The sequence below is a fragment of the Pempheris klunzingeri genome, chromosome 13 (genome assembly GCF_042242105.1).
Source record: "Pempheris klunzingeri isolate RE-2024b chromosome 13, fPemKlu1.hap1, whole genome shotgun sequence".
NCBI lineage: Eukaryota > Metazoa > Chordata > Actinopteri > Acropomatiformes > Pempheridae > Pempheris > Pempheris klunzingeri.
The window spans coordinates 6027200-6047845 of record NC_092024.1 but is presented as its reverse complement, the minus strand read 5'-3'; the positions used below and the strand labels follow the sequence as shown (position 1 = coordinate 6047845).

The following is a 20646-nucleotide window of genomic DNA, read 5'->3' as shown; positions in this document are numbered from 1 at the left end:
CGAACTCGGTACCCCATATTCTCGCAGTACCCGCCACAGGATTTGCCAAGGGACATGGTCATCGGCCTTCTCAAAGTCCAAAAAGCACATGTAGACTGGATGGGTGAACTCCCATGATCCCTCCAGCAACCCAAAGGTAAAGAGCTGGTCCACTGTTTCATGAAAAGGACAGAATCTGCAGTGTTCCTCTTGAATCTGAGGTTCGACAATTGGATGGAGCCTCCTTTCCAGCACCCTGACGTAGACTTTCTCGGGGAGTATGATACCCTGATAATTGGAGCACAACCTTTCGGTCCCCTTTTTTTGAAAATGGGGACCACCACCCCGGTCTGCCAATCCACAGGTACTGTCCCCAACCTCCATGTGACATTGACAAGGCATATTAACCACAACAGCCAAACACTGTCCAGAGCCTTCAGCATCTCAGGGCGAATCTCATCCACCCCTGACACCTTGCCACTGAGGAGAGTCTTAACTACCTCGAAAAGGGAGCTCAGCCGGAATGTGAAGTTCTCGATTTACCAGTCAATCTACGTTTAAACCCTTACCTATGGACCATACTGTACATTGCTGCAGCCCCTCTATTCAACCACTATTTGATCACTCTGTTTAGGTCTTGTCCTCAGAAAGCAAAGCCAATTTTCTGCCCTGTATGATTACATACAAAGTAAATATAAACATTAAACTAACGTTAGCTATGCAATCAACTTAACCTAGGCTGTTGCTGTTAGCCATGAGCAAAATGTTTTTCACTGCCTAGCTAGTGGGCTAATGGCAAACATCAGTGTAGCTAATGCTAACGGCAGATTAGTGCAGGTTAAAATATATTCCTAGCTAAAAGAAAGACATGGCAGTCATGTTATATAACTTGCCAACACACAATATATGGTGTGTACCTTGTATTACAAGAACAATCTTAAACCCGATTTATAAATGAATAAATAAACAAATAAATGAATAAATGACACCACCTGGCTAAACTTTTTTTTATAGTTTTCTCAGATGGAGAAAAAGTTATGTAGAAAAAGGATGACTGGTGTTTTTTTGACACCACTTGACCTACATTGTACCTTTGAGACTGCTTCCTTCCTGCTACGGTAAGCGTCATTTCCGGCTATCGGAGCTTCTGTATACTGTGCTATCAACAGCGTCTTCACATTTCTTTATCTGTACTGGATCTATTGTCATGCTTTACTGTCCTAATCACCAGTTGTACACTTAAATCTAAAACCTCCACGCATAGGTCTCACTTCCCTGTGGTGAATGTCCCACTATTTCTGTCGATTTTACACCCAGATCACCAGCTAGCTTAAAAAGCTAAAACAACGATAGCTTCTCTTTCTCCCTCTCAGTCTCCTGCTCAGTGTGCCACATGTTTAGTTATTCCTCGGCCTCCTTTAGTGAAACTGGCACCTGTAATAAGTGTAGTTTATTTGCTGTACTGGAGGCGAGGCTTAGTGAGTTGGAGACACGGTTCCGCACCATGGAGCATAAGTCAGTAGCTGTAGCTAGCCAGCCCCCAGTAGCCGGTGCGGGCCGACCTAGCTTAGCTCCTACTCCCCCTGCGGTTCCCGCGCAGCTGGGAAACCAGGGCAGCTGGGTGACTGTCCGGAAGAAACATAGCCCAAAGGAGAAGCCCACGGTGCACCACCACCTTCACGTCTCCAACCGTTTCTCCCCACTCAGCGACACAACCGCTGAGAAACAGACTCATTGGAAGCTCCATAGTCAGGAACCTGAAGCTAGCAGCACCAGCAAACATAGTGAAGTGCAACCCGTGGGCCAGAGCGGGCGACACAGAATCCAATTTAAAACTGCTGGCGAAGGCTAATCATACATTTGGTAAGATTGTAATTCACGTCGGTGTTAATGACACCCGATTACGCCAAACGGAGGTCACTAAAATTAATGTGGAGTCGGTGTGTAACTTTGCTAAAACAATGTCGGACTCCGTAGTTTTCTCTGGTCCCCTGCCCAACCTGACCAGTGATGACATGTACAGCCGCATGTCATCATTTAACTGCTGGCTGTCGAGGTGGTGCCCAGCTAACAATGTGGGCTTCATAGACAATTGGCAGTCTTTCTGGGGAAAACCTGGTCTCATTAGAAGAGACGGCATCCATCCCACTTTGGACGGAGCTGCGCTCTTATCTAGAAATATGGCGAAGTTTAAACCTGACAATCCAGAGTCGAGACCAGGAGGCAGAGCTGCAGTCTTACACACTTCTCTGCTCCTCCATTAGAACAGTCACCCACCCAACATCCCATAGAGACTGTGTCTGTCCCCCGACCACTCAGACCATTTAGATCTATTAAGTCCAACAGGAGAGGAGTTCAGCATAAACATTTAATCCGAGTTAATACCACTGGCACTATGAAACAGTGAAACAGCTAAACTTCAAATCTGCCTTAAGGACATAAAGTCCTGGATGAGCAGCAACTCTCTGCTGCTAAATGGCCCCAGACACCTCAGAGACACCTTTTCTACCAACATAACTGCTCTGGATGGCTTTAATCTGGCCTCCAGCTCCACTGTGAGGAATCTGGGAGTCTTATTTGATCAGGATTTTTGCTTTAACTCCCACATGAAACAGATTTCTAGAACTGCCTTTTTCCATCTACGTAATATTGCTAAAATCAGGTCCATCATATCCACTGATGATGCAGAAAAATTAGTACACGTATTTGTCACTTCTAGGTTGGACTATTGTAACTCCTTATTATCAGGCTGCCTCAATAAGTCCTTAAAGACTCTCCAGCTGGTCCAGAACGCTGCTGCTCCTGTTCTGATGAGAACTAAAAGAAGAGACCACATTTCTCCTGTACTGGCTTCTCTTCACTGGCTTCCAGTAAAATCTAGAATAGAGTTTAAAATCCTTCTCCTCACCTACAAGGTTCTTAAGGGTCAGGCTCCATCATATCTTAAAGAGCTCATAGTACCGTACTACCCCACTAGAGCACTGTGCTCCCAGACTGCAGGCCTACTGGTGGTTCCCAAAGTCTCCAAAAGTAGTGCAGTCTCCTCTTCCTCTCCATCATTATGTCTCATGTCAGCCAAATGTCTGCCACTAACTTGCTATCTTCCCCGGAGCCTTTCTGTGCTTTCTCATCTCTCTGGTTCCTGTGGATCCTGGTCCTGGTCCTGGTCCTGCTGATGTGGTTCTCTGAATCACTGCTGCGGATCATCGGACACTCGTCATGTTTTTCAATAATATCATACTGCTAATCTTTTAGTCACACTCCTATTGTTAGTGCTATAGTCACTGCTAGTACGTTGGTTGCTGTTTGTGTTGTCTCTCTCTCTCTCTCTCTGTCTCTCTCTCTCTCTCTCTGTCCAACCTCCACCCAACGCAGACCCCTACAGAAGCCGCCCACATTGAGCCTGGGTCTGTTCTGGGTCTCTCTCTAATTAAAGAGTTTGTTATGTAAAGTGTCTTGAGATAACGCTATTGTGAATTGGCGCTATATAAATAAAGATTGATTGATTGATTGATTTTTGTGCTTGGTTGCAAACAGCCCGAATTGTGGTGCACTGTGAGTAGCCGCATTGTGATGTTGGCAGCACAGTTACCAGCACACCACAGTTCAGACTGTTTGCAGCAAATGTTCTCCTTCACACAGCTCAGAAAGGTGCAGTAGAACCTAGAGTTTAGGAATTCAAAGTGCAAAACCTAGCAAATGTCAAAGATACGCATGTACTCCTGAACTGATGCTCCTTTGGTCTTGGAGACTGCTTGAAACACCTCCTCTGGCTCATTGCTTCATCACTGTAGACTTTCTGGAGCATTTCAAGGTCTCTATTGCAAATTTCCTGAGTTTGGCACAAAATGTGATGTGTGCAAGCACATGTGGTTACAATGCATATAACGCAGGTGCTGATGTAAATCAGCTGAAGTAATTTTGATGTTTCCTTATGAATGTCGTTGATTCCACCTGCTACATGCACATTGCTGTGCTGCACTCCATTCTTTCACAACAGGAACAGTCTGGAATGTTTTTGATTGCACCTCACAATCTCCTACATACAGTGTTAACGGTTGGTATCGTTTGCAAAATATTAAAGGAAACATTTCGACTGCTGTTTATAATGTATCATCTCCATATGGTCATTATCCATAAGGTGACATACTGATAAACGTACTGATGGTTGTGTGTGCCATCCACCTGTTAGCTGCAGTCAAGCTATGGTTGAAAGAAACTTGATGTCTAAAAATTGAGACAGACAACTGGTAAAATGTATCTCATTAATCAGCTGAGCAGCACTACATGCTGTTACATTATAGTGTACTGTCACATTTTCTCATGGTATATATTTATTTGGCAGGTCCTGCAATCCCTGTTGGAGTGGACGTTCAGGTGGAGAGCTTGGACAGCATTTCTGAGGTTGATATGGTAAGAAAATGCATGTCACACTATGAGATAAAAAGTAAAAAGCAACAATTACAACATGCTTTACAAAAGGCAAATACAAAACAATAAAAAAAATTTAAACAAACAGCAAAAATGAAAAAATAAAAAAGCAAACAATGAAAAAGAAATTCGAAAAAAAAGTATAGAAATTAGTTTTTGATAGCAATTTAAAAGAAATCAAAGTTGCCGGACCAGCAGGAAGACTGTTCCAAAGGTCTGAACAGTAAAAGTGCAGCCTCCTTTTGTTTTAAGTAGATCCAGGGACTGTAAGCAACATTTTGTTGTGAGATCTGCGCTTGCATACAGAAAATAGGGGCATAAAAATTCACCGATGTATGTGGGACCTTGTAGTAAATGGTGTAACTACACTGATTGTGTGGTGGGTTCTGAGTTGGCCTACAACCAATACTGTGCCTGAACACATCCTGTGTAGACACAGGTGGAGCAGTGAAGCTGCCGATGCTACTCTGATAATGTGCTACTTTCACTACACATGGTTCCTGCCTGAGGATCTTTGTGTGAAAGGAAAATCTTGTTTCTTGGTTTTTCTGAGGAGTTGTGAGCTGCTGCAATTTGTAGCCTGTGAATTTGTCAAGGGTGGTTGATGCAAGATGGCTGGGGATATGACCCAAAGGCAGATTACTGGGAATCAACATGAATCAACATGAACAACATGAGAATCTTCCAGGGGCCAGAAGGAAGTGAATAAAGAAATGTGGAGGTATTTGTGAAAGATCTACTACACAAGGTGTTCAAATTACCACCAGAATTAGACATTAAGATCGACAGAGTGCATTGCTCACGTTTGTCTAAAAGTAAAGATCTGACAACCCCCCCCCCCCCCCCCCCCAAGATCAATCAAGATTTCTGGATGCATCAGTGAAAGGCCTGGTTATTCCACAAGCATGGAGTCAGGGACAGGTCTTCTTCCACAGTGGTAGGTAGTGAAGGACCTGGGAGTTGAGGTGTGCTGTGGAGAACGGGAGCTCATTGAGGAGGAGTTAGAGAAAGGATGGAGGAGCACCATGAAGAGGAAGAGGGACACGGTGTTGTCAGCATCGGATATCAAGGCCTTTCTACAAGGGGAAGATTAGGTATAAATGCCAAGGCAACTTAAAAAGCCCAAAGTGGTTGAACATTAGGAGTGGACTCTGTATTGCATATAGTAACGGTAACACATGGACAGTGAACACGCACATAATGTGGCTGTTATTCACAGTATGTAACTACAACTAATTGTTCTTACTAGTAGATATTTTTAAGCACAACAGCTGTAAGTTCTGACAGATGTCGTTCTCTCAGGCTCCGTACGAGCGGATTACACTGATTTAGACCTTTTTTACATGTTAATGTGAATCAGACATGGCTAGAGTCCTGTGGCTGATTGGAAATATGGAAGTTCATTTCTATGTCATTAATGTTGCTAATATTCTTATGTTTTTCCTGACGTGTGTTTGTGCAGTTTTATCGCTTTGCAGGCAGCATGATATACTCAACCCAGTTAAAAGGAAAAACATTCTGGGGCAATTGAAGAAACTGCAACGTTCTGTAGCTCTAATTCAGGAAAATCTGAAATAGAACTCTTAAAACTAAAGAGAGAATGGGTAGACCAGGTCTATAGAATAGAAGAGAAACTGGCGTGCCGCCATCTTGATCTCATCATTGTCTATGGGTGTCACATGGGAAAAGGAAAAAAAGAGGGGTAGCTATCATATTTAATAAACCAATATACTACAACAATAAGAAAACCTTCCAGGATACAGAGGGACACTATGTTATGGTGATAGGAACAATTGCAGGAATAAAAATAACTATTTTAGTACGATTGACAAACAGTGCCATCCTTGCCCAAGTTCACATTCATGTCCCAGGTACATGGAAGTTACACGAGGATAGACTACTATTTCATATCGAAAAAAGATATTCATAGAATTAATGAAAGCATAATTGAACTACAATTTCAGATCATAGTCCTGTTACTATGAAAATTAATTAGACAAGTGTTTTAACTATTGGAGACTGAAACCCCTCAAAATGAATAAATTGATGTGAAGAAGCATCTAAATTAGTAGAATCAACCAGAGAAGAAGAAATTAGTGAGACTATTGCTAAATTAAAGAACAACAAATCACCAGGAGTAGATGGGTTTGCTGGAGAATACTACAAAGTCTTTGTGAATGAACTCTCCCCTGTACTATGCAAATTATATAATCATTTATTCAATTTAGGAGACCCCCCCAAAGTCATGGTCGGAAGCTATCATCACAGTTATGCATGAAGTGGGGAAGGACCCCCTACAATGTACTAGCTATCGCCCCATAAGCCTTTTTAATGTGTTGAATATAAAATGTTAACTTAGATCCTAGCAACCAGAATACAAAATTGTGTAAAGAAATTAATAAAACCAGATCAGACTGGATTTATTTCACGTCGCCAAGGGACAAGTAATGTAAGAAGAGCTTTAAACCTGCAATCAATAGTGGCAAAAGACAAACCTGCAATGCTTCTCAGCGTAGATGCTGTGAAGGCATTTGACAGGGTTGATTGGTAATTTCTCAAACAAGCACTACTAGAAATGGGTTTTGGAGAAACGTTTGCGAAGTGGATTAATTTTGGTCTATATGCCAAAATATATAGATTCAAAGAATAGCAGATGAAGGAGGATCAATTCACAAAATCGCTCTCTTTGCAGATGACATTTTGCTTTTTATAAAACACCCACTTACTTGTATTCCAGTACTTATGCAATGCTTGGATAAATACAGGGTGATCTCGGGATATAAAATATAATGATAATAGGGAATTGGCCTATACAATTAAAAGATGTTTCCTTCCGTTGGATCAGACAGGGATATCTAGGAGTTATCCTCAGGCTTAGTACTGCAGAACAATGCTCTCCAACTAAAAAGCATGTCTCTCATATTTATATGAATATCATGGAAATTGTCTCCATGGAGTTTGACCTGTGGGGGCAGCATGGTGGTACGGTGGTTAGCACTGTTGCCTCACAGCAAGAATCCCGGTTTGAACCTGGGGTTTTTCTGTGTGAAGTTTGCATGTTCTCCCCATGCTAGCGTGGGTTCTCTCCGGCTTCCTCCCACAATCCAAAGACAGGCACATTAGGTTAATTGGTGACCTTGGTAACTTGGTAATTGGTAACTGTAGAGCCGATGATACCTGGGAACAGGTCGGTAGATGGGTGGGGCAGTCAGGTGATGGGAATAGGGAGGACTTAAAGGCCTGGGACGGTGGAAATGTGGCTCTAGAGGAGAGACAGAAGCAGACTGTAACAGAATTGTTTTCTGAATGAATGCCTGTTAAAATGTGTTCAATAGTTCAACAATACAATACAATGTCCATGTGCCATCTCCCAGAACAATTAAGTGTAAAACTATCTAGAGATATGATGGTGAAGGCATTTCAGTAAATTTCATTTTTTCAAATGAAATTTTTCAAACTGGCTTTTTGATGGTCTCCAGCTACTTAGATTCCTTTGTCTCTTCCTACATTTGGTTTCTTAGCCTGGTAATACTGTGTGTTTGGTTGGTTTGCAGCATGTTTGTGGACATTTATTGGTCTTAGCAGATGGTCCTTACAGATCATTTTAACATTTACTTCAACAACTCCAACAACTTCATTGTTTTTATTTTACACTGCACATAGTTACTAGAGGAGAGCTAACACAGTAATCATAAACTTGTATAGACGAATGGAAACCAACAGATGCCAAGGATATACATACTCCATTTCTCAGGTATGACATCTCTGGTCAGATCACATTTGGTCTGATATGAGCAGTAGCTTATGGTGGTCAAAGTTAGAATGTAGATAATAATAATAATAATAAATAATAGAATAATAGACAGAAAGATATCGCTCCATGACTAAAACTACAGCATCAGTTTGCCCACTCTCTTGACTACATGTAACAGGACTTGACAAAACATTAAAACCAGCACTCCTGGACACTCCTCCTGTTGTTTCCTACATGTGATTCCTCTCCACTTTCTGTCAGTCCAGTTGCCCGATGAAGCACTCACACACAAACAATCTGGGAAATTGAAGGATATTTAATGTGCTGCTTTCCCACAGCTGCCATTCTTGGCCACAGTGACTGCTGTTAAGCAAAAGTTACATTTTCCCACTTTCCCATTTCCCCCCCGGCATATTACTGTGTGTGGGCAGGGTATCATGGCAAGAAGGATTTCATCAAATCATCCAGAGATTATATATGATCACTCAAAGTGGCTGTGACTTCAAAATATTTTGTTTTTTCTTTCGTTGGGTCTTTAAGTCATTGGTTGTGACAAAATGATTAAAAATGCGACGTTTTAGGGATTTAGACTGCGGAACGTCATGATCAGCATGTTACCTTCAAACATGGATGGCATTGTATGGTGGTGAATCTCCTCTGCACTCTGTCTCATACGCGGCCCTTTTAATTCCACCAGGACTTCACCATGACTCTGTACCTGAGGCACTACTGGAAGGACGAGCGCCTGTCGTTCACCAGCAGCACCAACAAGAGCATGACGTTTGATGGTCGCCTAGTGAAGAAGATCTGGGTCCCAGATGTCTTCTTTGTCCACTCGAAGAGGTCCTTCATCCATGACACCACCACTGACAACATCATGCTGCGCGTCTTTCCTGACGGACATGTCCTCTACAGCTTGAGGTCTGTAAGCATTTCAGCATCCAACTTATTGACATGTATTTTCAGATCTGACTCACATGATTTCTGCTGTGTAGTGGAACTTTTTAAAGTAAATTCCTTTGCAGCAGAAATATTTCAGTATAGCTTTTTCACAGCAGACATTTTAACCTGACATTTTAATAGCAGGAGAAGCACAGGTGTCATTTTTAACACGAACAATTACTCAGTTCCAAGAGGTGTTACAGACAGCCATGTCAGTGAGCAAATACCAATGTGAAATATATAACTTTAAATCTTTTTTGTTGTAATTTCTCTACAATAATTGTAACTGTAATTTCATTCATTTATGTACTGTCACAGTTACATTATCATTGCATGGTAATGGAGTTTAAGTGCAGATTGATATCTGCACTGCATTACCTTACAACAGTGATGCTCCAGTGAACTATTATTAATAAGTATTATTAATAGTATTTTCAAATGTAGCATTTCAGAAAATAGTAGCTATTGTTTGCAGCATAATAAACTGTGATACTAAATTTGTAGTAAGTGGACTAAACCGATATGATCCAATGAATATATAAAAATTTCATTGTGAAAGTCCATCTTCATTTTTAGGATTTATTGTCTGTTGAATATTGAGATGTGTGCTGATGAGCTGCTGACTGTCGCTATTCAAAAAATAAAAAAGAAACACTTTGTGCTTGTCAATTCTTGCCACTGAAATAGTTTCATTTGAAAACAATCTTGACTATGAATGCAGTGTTTAGCTCAGAATGAAGGCTCTGTTTTCATGCTGGCATAGATCAAGTGCAGCGACCTTGTGCTTGAAGAATGGAAATTTCCAGAGCAACACAAAGATGCTAAGATGCAAAACGTCAGTGGCATGGTAATAGTTATTTATTCATTATGCTGTTTTTCTTCAGCCGGTGAAGGCACACACATATATAGAGACAAAATCTCCTTTATGTATGCTTTGAGGACCTGTTTTACTGAAGTGTAACATCTTCCCTTAGACACATTTATATCTGTATGTTTAGATACTGTCAGAATTAGATTCTATGGTACTTTTGATTTATTCATCCTGCAAACGGTAGCAGGCTCTTTGGTTTATACAGTAAAAAATGATACTCCTACAAAGTGAAACAATGAAGACTTTCAAGAATAAAGTCAAAATGTAGTTGGTTTATTAAGTCAAGTTGTCAGAAGGTCCATATGTTTGTGTGAGGGTGAGTGTCTGAGGTGGACTGTATTTTTAACTGATAGCTGTATCATAGCGATAATGTAAAGCCTACTTCTTTGACTTTCTTATCAGCACTTGTGTTTCATTTTCAAAATGCAAAAAAAACCCCAGTCTTTATCCTCTCATGTTTTTTTTCCTTTTTCTTTAGCACCAGATTCTAGTTGAATTCCCCTCTTATTCCATGATGGACATGATGAGGAGAATAAAGTAGTCTGTATGTCACTGTTTAAGCTCATCTCCACATCTCTCAACCCATGACGTGGAAACTTTCATCCACTTCTCAGTCTGACAGTGCAGAGACAGACAGGACATGTGGGGAGGAAGAGGGGTATGACATGTCCACAGTCCAAACTGAACGGACCAGTGGTACCAGTAGGCTACTAGTTCATTTCAGTAGATTAGATTAGATAGACTTTATTGATCCCCCATAGGGGGAAATTTACATATTACAGCAGCAGCAGAGATAGGCAGTAATAGAGGGAAAATAAATAAAAATACAATAAACAACAGTAGAAAAATAAGCAACAGTAAATAAATATATATAAATTGTAATGAGAATAAATAAATATTTACATTATGAACATAACTGTACAGTATGAGCAATGAGCACCTCTATACAGTACATACCAACGTGTAAACTCACTTGGATCAGGAATATTTGTAGTTTAGAGATTAAATGATCATTTGTTCTGGAGAAAAGATTTATAAAAACAGAATAAGCTTCAATTCATACATTGTAACAGGACATTATATGCATGGATTACAATGTAAATAGTTTATTATAACTACTGTAACTATTATTTATTGGATGGAAGTTTTTCTCACATTCTGTTTCAGACTTCTTATTTTTTCTGAATAGCGGATTGGACAAAGAGGATGTGGGAAAGAGAACTACAAGAAAGATGATTTTAGGAGAAAGAGGATTTTAGGCAGAGATGATGACACTGTCAGAAAGCCAGCAGAGTAAGAAGATTCATTTAGACATCATGTGAATTTAAAAATTCAGTAGGATATTTTTGGACGTGGTATCTGGTCTCTCAGATAAGATAGATACCAGATAGAACTTAAATGATCCTAGTACATTCTACAGTACAGTATAGAGAGAGAGAGAGAGAGAGAGACCACAGCAGTCAAGATCCAACCATATTTTCTCCTTCACTGACTGAACAGACAAACCACAGGAATAAACTGCTAAAATACTGTCATGTCAATCACAATAAAAACAGTTCCATTGCAGAAGCAGACACCAATGTCAATGAATGCTACTGTCCATGTAATTAAGTGTGTATATATATATTATAATGTCACTTCAGTTAGATTATGTATACGTTATGTTGAATGTTATATTACATAAATTAAATTACACTGACTTTTCTTTTCACACAAAAATGAAACCCCAGTCTCCTCTATTGTTACTTGTGGCTATGTTCGTCCTTAGCTGTGAACGTTATCCCCCCCTGCTGCTTCTGCACCATCATAGACACTGACACAGGATCCTCTAGCGGACTGCTTCACCTTCAGCTCACATGTGCTGATAAGCTTACAGTGTTTTGCCTCTTGAGTCAGGGCACAGAAAAGTGTTAACTATCAAAAGATCTTACTCTAATCTCACTCTCTGCTGTGGGGGGTCTGTGACGCTAATGTATGCATGCAGCACCACGTCCCGACAGTACGTCCGACTGTTCTCACCATGTGTCCCGTGTTGTTCCTGTCGTTGAACAGAGTGACGGTGACAGCAGCCTGTAACATGGACTTCAGCCGCTTCCCGCTGGATTCTCAGACCTGCTCCCTGGAGCTGGAGAGCTGTGAGTAAATTAGTCATTTATGGTTGTAAACATCATGGTGGTCATATTCCTAGCCAGTCTAGAACAAAATTAGATAGTAGATGTACTAAATTATCAGAGATCACGTGGTTTGACATCAGTTCAGGGTGAGAAGACTGCTTGAGATATCCAACAGTTATCAAGAAAGTTGAGATGGGTAGTGAAGGCAGGGACGGACTGGGAACCTGAACCTTTTGACTCTGATCGAGGTCTGCCTTGATTTTAGCCTCTTAAAATGATCAAAAATTGCGGTGCCACTGGTTCAGTCTAAATGTCCACTGCAGAAAGACTATCCTATAAATTAATATATTTTTATAATATGTCCATGTTGACCAGATAGAGATATAGCATAACATAACTGTATACATGGCTAAACAATGGTTTAACCTTGTTAATGTCTTGGTTCTGATTTGCTTTAATGATCATTGAGTTTGATTATTGTGAAGTGTTGTAGTTTACTGTGCAGCCATAAAGTTAGTTTGCTCACACAGACAGAGTCTACAGACTAACCATCCTCTCCTAATCATCATTTGGGTTCTCCCACCTCTTATGGTCCTCTATCTCACATTCCTCCACATGTACACACCCCTCACACACACACACACACACACTCCCTATTGTTTGTTAGCTAGTCACATTTAGGTAGATTGTTTATGATTGATTTTGCAATGTTTTAATAAATGTTTTAATCCACATGCTGTCTTCTTTAATATTGTAAGAGTGAATACTGCCAACCTCTACTCTGTCAAGAACTCTGAAATCCTTCAGCTAGCTGTCAATGTGGTAATTTTGGTTTTAATTATTAATCATAATACCAAATTGATAACTTTGTTATTTTATGAGACTGAATTAATTAAACTGGTTATCTTTTTCCTCGTTTATTGAGGTGGTGCCCCAATCGAGGTGGACTTTACACAAAGTCCCATTAGTTAAAATAATTATTAATTATCTCTGATAGTTATTAATTATTTCTGATAGCCAAATTGCCCCATACAAGGTACCAAATCCCAAGACACCTCATTGATGATTTTTTTAATAGAGCTATACTTGAAAGGTGTTATGGCACAGATGGTCCACAGACACATACTCACTACAGAGAGGGTGTGATATATATGGATATAAAACACTATCAATCCATCCATTGTCTATCCCAGCTGACACTGGGTGAGAGGCAGGTTACACCCTGGACTGGTCGCCAGCCAATCACAGGGCCGACACACCGAGACAGACAACCACTCACGCTCACACTCACACCTACGGGCAATTTAGAGTCACCAATTAACTTAATCTGCATGTCTTTGGAGTGTGGGAGGAAGCCGGAGTCCCCATATAAAACACTAATGCAGATTATGTTGTGACTCATGGGATAACCACCCTCTTAGGTTATTGTTTAGAATTGCCACCCATATGAAACAGCTATGGCTCCTACTGGCTTTACTAAACAGACCAAAGAGACGTCAAGTTATTAATATTACCCTAACATTTTACCACTGAGCAGCTGATTCTAGAAGTGTACAATGAACGTGTTAATGACAAGAAGACCAAAGACAGGTCCTACATATTAAGTTCAGGCAAAATTGAAAAACAAAAATGACTGTCTGCAATGTAAATGAACAATTATGAGATTATCTTCATGATTGAAAGCATGATTTGATCTCTTGGAGCTATGATAAGCAAATTTCTACCAGAATCTTTTGTTTGTTTGATTCATTCTAGGCAGGCACTGCTTTCTTACGCTCATTACTTTGAATACAAATCCGTATTGGTGTTAAATAGAAAGCAGATTGCTGTTTTCACTGACATTGCATCTACGAAAAATTATTATTATTATTATTAAAAATGATTCAAGATAAGATCATAGCACAGACAGAGGAGACGAAACACTTTAAGAAGCAGAGATCAATGATGAGAGCAATGAATCATACAGCAAAGTACAATGAAATTCCGTTTGACCTCTCCCATATAACATACCAACAAGACAATAAATAGAAATATAAGAATATAAAAATAGGAAAAAGAAATATATATATATACACATACATACATACACACACACACACACACACACACACATATATATATATATATATGCATACATACATACATACATACATACACACTACTCACAAAAAGTTAGGGATATTCAGCTTTCAGGTGAAATTTCAGGATGAACCTAAAATGCATTCTAACCTTTCCAGGTGAACTTAATGTGACCTTCTCTAAACCTTTGAATGCACATGTCCAACTGTTCAGTGTTTCAGTACTTTTTGCACAAGTTGCTGTTCTCTAACAAGAAGCTTAACAGCAACATTCACAACAGGTTTGATCCATGAATCCACCAATACATTTCCTGCTTCAGTTAGAATTGGTATTTAAACAGTCCTCCTCATCATGCTGTTCACATTCTGACATCATGAGACCAAGACGACACCTAACAGTTGATCAACAGCACCTCGCCATTGCGAGGCTTCAAACAGGAAGTCCTCAGACGGAAGCTTTCACTGAGCTTAGAGGGTCACAGAGTGTCATCAGGAGGTTGTAACAGTGATACAGAGACTGGAAGAGTCACAGAAAGGAGAGGAGTGGACGTCCTTTGGCCACATCCCAATTTATTGAGACACCGAAAATTTTTTGTTGTGGTATACCTACCACTGTTGTTAGAATTTCTTCAAATACATTGTTTAAGATGAAGAAACTACCATTGCATGCTTCTACTTAAATGCCCTACTTTCATGATATAATATCACTGTAGCATTCACTTTTTACATTTTCCATATATTTCACCTGAAAGTCGAATATCCCTAACTTTTTGTGAGTAGTGTATATATATACACATACACAAGTAACAAAAATTGGTAGCAGTATTTACAGTATGTACAGACTAGTGCAATGGCAGCATTTGAAAAAGTGAAAGAGTCAATATAGTGATTAATGATGTGAGTATGAAGTTAGGTTCTGCAAATGTAGGACTCAAAACCAAAAACCCATGCAGTCCTGGCAGCACTAAAGAGAGCCCAGTCTGAAACCAGAAGAAGATCCTCCATGTCGACAACCACGTCGGCATCTCCAATGCTAGACTGACCCTTGATGCCGCACAGCACCGTAACTTCATCAGTCAGGAGTGCTTGGACTCAAGATTTGCCCTTGACAGGCCTCTCCCTGCATCAAAACCCAAATCCCAACACAGAGGTATGGAGGGAGGCCTTGTAGTGTTGGACTCCACGTTGCTGGCTATGATAACAAGAGACCTCATGTCCATCAGACCTGCCCATCAACAAAGCCGTGTCCATAGTCTGCCCACACCTGCCTGCAGAGATGCATGGACAAGTTCACTGACTGGAAAGTGAATGAACTGGTCCAGCATGAGCTCCGTGCTCCCAGAGAAACCGTCCCCACTGAGAAGGACCTCACAACCAACAGTGCGTCCACTGGCGTTCACCATCAATGACAATGAGGTTGCCCTGCTCCTGGAGGGACTGGAGGAGGGGCCACAGCGGAGGTTGCCAAGCTTGCTGATGAACTTGCCACCGGACCAGCATTTGATTAGCCAATGGAGCAGCATTTCCTATTAACCACAAACTCAGACCAACCTGACACTTCCTGCACTTACTGCAACTGCAACGAGTTGTTGTGATGTTCCACTCGCTAAACTAAATATTCTCTGCTAACATCAACCAATGTGATGATGCTTATGTATGTGTAAAGTGTACCATTTTATGAGAAGTAGAGTGGGTCATCCATCCAATGCAAATTTAGTACGTCAACTTTTACTTTATTTAAGTTTTGAGTTTGCCTTATTTCTATTTTATTTATTTACTTAACTTTATTTTATTCATTACCTTTATTTTTTATTTATATTCTTTTCGTGCTACAGCTGTACTGCCTGGTGTCTGTCTGCTGCTATAATTTTTTGTCATTGTCGCACTGCCTGCTCCATGTGCCTTTTAATTGCCCCCTGGGGACAAAAAAAGTTTTTTTGAATTTGAATCAATCAGAGGATTGACAGTTTGATCCCTGGCTCCTCCGGCCCATGTGTCCAAGTCTCTGGACAGAGAAGCTGAACCCCAAACTGCTCAGAGTGTGAATGTGTGAACAGTCTCCTCCACGATGAGATTCCTGTATGAATGGGTGAATGTCGTGTTCAAGCGTTGTGAGTGTTCAAAAAGACTAGAAAGACCGTTCATCATTTAGACCGAGCGAGAGGAGCTACAGTCTCTGCCTTTTTAAATTCTTTATTTTTGAGGCTTCAGTAATATTCCCATCAAAAGCTGGGGGGCTATTTCACAAAGCATCCCCACACAGTTAAGATTATACTTTCACCCTTATGCTTTAAGACTCATCTGTGAACTGTGTGCAGCTTCAAAACACCAACACTGCTGGGAAGACATTTGGGGATTTGTAAAGATGTAAGCTATTCACAAAGCCTCTTAACCTCTTAAGACCCAAGCTCTTGTTTGATATGCATTTTTTATTTCTCCTTGCTATTTGGGTTAACCCTAACCCTAACCCTGATAAGTATAAAACCTAAGCATCATCTTTTTACATGGTGTAGTTTTAGAGAAAAATTATGTCCACATATGTGGACAATCGGTCTTAATTTCCAGAAAACACAATAAACCTAACCCTAACCCTTGCGCAAAACTCTTTATTTCCACCCTGAACATAGCAGTTTGTTTCCCTGACTGCTTTTGCATGTATTTATAACACATACAAAACATTTTGAAAATCACGGTGCAAAAAAACAATATGAAATATCAACAATTTTGCCCACATACATGTCCATACGGCCCCAGCTAAGCAGAATTAACTACTATGGTAATATAACCCAAAATGTGATGTCCAGGCATGTGTACGCCAGGTCTTTAGAGGTTAAAGCTCCTACGGTAAAAAAAAAAACAGTGGGAGGATGGACTTCCAGAAAGTTTAATGGGTTTCTTAGTAGATGGCTGGAGAAAGTGCAAGAACCTATTAATCAGACTGTTTGTGATATTAATCGCAGCTGTGTTCATATATCGTTCAAAACATCAGCTTTACAACATTATGCCCAACATCATGCCCATTCTTTACAGCCTTACGTCTCAGTTTATACAACATATCACATCACAAGACAAAAACCCACAACCCCAGGGACAAAGCAGAACAAGACAGGACACACAGCATACAATAACAAACATGTGATAAAGGTATTAAATATTAATAAACACAAACACTAACTCTTCAAATAGTACTCTATCGAGATCAGCCATCTTTAATCCTTCATCAACTGAAACTTCAACAAAACGACCAGACCCTTTAGATCATTGTGCCCCGTCGTTGTCCACGTGTCCCACTCAAGCAAACCAAGAACAGAACATAAACAAAAGAACTTTTTTGTACTCATTCCTTGTGATACCTCTCCCCACAAGAATTCAAAAATGAGTTCATTTGTTAATGTACATACACTACTCACAAAAAGTTAGGGATATTCGACTTTCAGGTGAAATATATGGAAAATGTAAAAAGTTAATGCTACAGTGATATTATATCATGAAAGTAGGGCATTTAAGTAGAAGCATGCAATGGTAATTTGTTCATCTTAAACAGTTTATTGAAAGAAAATCTAACAACAGTGGAGGGTATACCACAACAAAAAATGTTCAGTGTCTCAATAAATTGGGATGTGGCCAAAGGACGTCCACTCCTCTCCTTTCTGTGACTCTTCCAGTCACTCTGTATCACTGTTACAACCTCCTGATGACACTCTGTGACCCTCTAAGCTCAGTGAACACCTCCGTCTGAGGACTTCCTGTTTGAAGCCTCCAGTGTTGAGGTGCTGCTGATCAACTGTTAGGTGTCGTCTTGGTCTCATGATGTCAGAATGTGAACAGCATGATGAGGAGGACTGTTTAAATACCAATTCTGACTGAAGCAGGAAATGTATTGATGGATTCATGGATCAAACCTGTTGTGAATGTTGCTGTTAAGCTTCTTGTTAGAGAACAGCAACTTGTGCAAAAAGTACTGAAACACTGAACAGTTGGACATGTGCATTCAAAAGTTTAGAGAAGGTCACATTAAGTTCACCTGGAAAGGTTAGAATGCATTTTAGGTTCATCCTGAAATTTCACCTGGAAGCTGAATATCCCTAACTTTTTGGGAGTAGTGTATATATTTCTATTGCAGTATATGTACGCATTCTATCTTACAGTTCACTTCATTTCCACTGGAGGTGCACATTGCACCGGCACAGACATCAGTAATGGTTACAGATGATTTCCTCTGCATTGTTCTATTAAAGGAAACACATGTGCATTAGCAGCAGTGGAACATTAGTAAACAGCCATATTAACATGCAACTGAATCATTTATAATTCAAAATGATTGTGACTAAATTATTCTGCCAAACTGACAACTTGTCCATTGCTTTGGTTATTTTCAGATGCCTGCATAACTAATGACGCTCCCATCAGCCTCAGCTCTACTTTGTCTTTTACACTAGTTAGCAAATGTCAGTATGCTACACTATGCTTATAGAATACAGAATGTCTTAGAGTTATCATTTAAAGGCAGAATTTCAGCTTCATGCAGTATAGTATAAATGTGGGATTATAGATTGTGCTCTCTGTTCATCCTGAATTAAAGTCAGTGTCACCAGTTAGCGCTGCCACAATTCTTCCACTACTTGCTGCCATTTTCTTCCACTGCAGTTCCACGCTGCGGGTTGTTCTTTTCCCTGCCTCAGACTGCTGCTTTGCCATTGAAAGCTGTGCCTTTGTCGTGGGAAGAAGTGTCCAGAGATCAGTTCCCATCGACCTCTGTTCACACATAAATAACAACCATAGATAACTTTGCTAAATAACGACTTCTGCTTATCTTGAGCGTGTTTTTGTTTTTAAACTGTAATGTCGCTTTCGGTTGTAGTCTTCAGCCACCATTATGTTGAAGTGTAATGATAATGAGTGATGAGATGACTGAGCCCATGAAAAGCTTTGACTGGGCTGTGATGTTTTGCAGATGCCTACACTGATGAAGACCTAATGCTGTACTGGAAGAGCGGAGACGAGTCCCTTAGCACTGATGATCGCATCTCCTTATCACAGTTCCTCATCCAGAAGTTCCACACCACGTCTCGCTTGGCTTTCTACAGCAGCACGGGTACACACACACACACACACACACACACACACACACACACATGCACACGGGATTAACTAAGGAAACAAGAGCTTCGAGGTGTTTGGACTAAATAATTGTTGACATTGTTCTTGCGCACAGCATCATGCTATTATTTGAATGACAACTGTTTTGTCCAGATGAATCCTGTCTGCTGTCAGTTCAGCCTACAGTACAGGCCTACAGTCACTGAACATTAATACTGACCACTGTGACCTGATGACCTTCCTCTTGCCTCACCTTCAGGATAAATGTAATATTCTTAGCTCCACTGCTGGCAAGGCTCTAAGGAGGATGTTTACAGAGGATCTGAGGCCCTGATGTAGCACCGTCAAATTGAGTTTGAGTCAAGTGAAAAATCCCTGCAGACTTATTATTATTATTAGTAGTAATAGTAGTAGTAGTAGTAGTGACAAATATTAGTAGAAGATGTACCTAATGTCAATTTATATTACAATGCAAAATGTGTTTTAAACAGCCAGCATCTAAAACTCAGATTAAGTGAGGCTGTGCAAATTTAAATCCAAATGAATTCCCAGCTAAACAGAAAAATTCCACTGATGCAGTAGGGTCAGTAAATATGAACAGTTGGGCCACTACACGAAAAACATGTAGAGCCAACAATCAGTCAACTAGTTTGATGAAATTGATTTGAATTTGCAAGATATTTAAACTGCATTCACGTTATTTTCATGATCCCTTCAGCTACTGCAGAGAAACACTTTGATTTTCCTGTAAATGTAACAAAGTCCGGTAGATTAGTAGTAACATTATGTTAAGATTGTGGGATTTATATTACACTGGCACATGCAATTAAAGACATGATGCAATAATAGTAAGATAAGATTCATATAGAAAGCACGTTTCGAAACTTTAGTTGTGACCCAAAAGTGTGTCACACTAAGCGTAAAAATAAAGAAATATTAAAGGTACAGCATGAATGAATACAAATAAACCCAAAAGACTCTCAGTGCCACCTGACAACATGACTTTATTAGCATAGACATAACATAAAATGTCAAATATAACACAGCACATCAACAACAACAACGTCTGTACAATATGTGATTGATCTGGCACGTGGAATCGATATCATGATGACAAAACAATCTTAATATGTCAATAAGCAATTAACAAATGACACCTCATGGAACCAGTTTCTACTCTGGTGTCTCTTGCTGTGTTTGCAGGCTGGTACAATCGTCTCTACATCAACTTTACGTTGCGACGCCACATCTTCTTCTTCCTGCTGCAGACCTACTTTCCCGCCACACTTATGGTGATGCTTTCATGGGTCTCGTTCTGGATCGACCGCAGGGCTGTGCCAGCCAGAGTTTCCCTGGGTAAAAAAAAACATTCGTGTC

General features: G+C 40.2%; 1 protein-coding gene and 2 pseudogenes across 1 annotated transcript in view; all 3 read left to right on the top strand.

The window, feature by feature from the left end:
• Positions 1-20646, top strand: part of gabrr2a (gamma-aminobutyric acid type A receptor subunit rho2a) — a 41336-nt gene that overhangs the window by 16877 nt on the left and 3813 nt on the right. Inside the window, 5 exon segments of the mRNA XM_070841993.1 lie at positions 4325-4392; positions 8862-9085; positions 12030-12112; positions 19124-19264; positions 20473-20625. Of these exon segments, the coding sequence (XP_070698094.1) occupies positions 4325-4392; positions 8862-9085; positions 12030-12112; positions 19124-19264; positions 20473-20625 (669 nt within the window).
• LOC139211883 (uncharacterized) lies at positions 310-2165 on the top strand (annotated as a pseudogene).
• LOC139211882 (proteasome subunit alpha type-1 pseudogene) lies at positions 15073-15677 on the top strand (annotated as a pseudogene).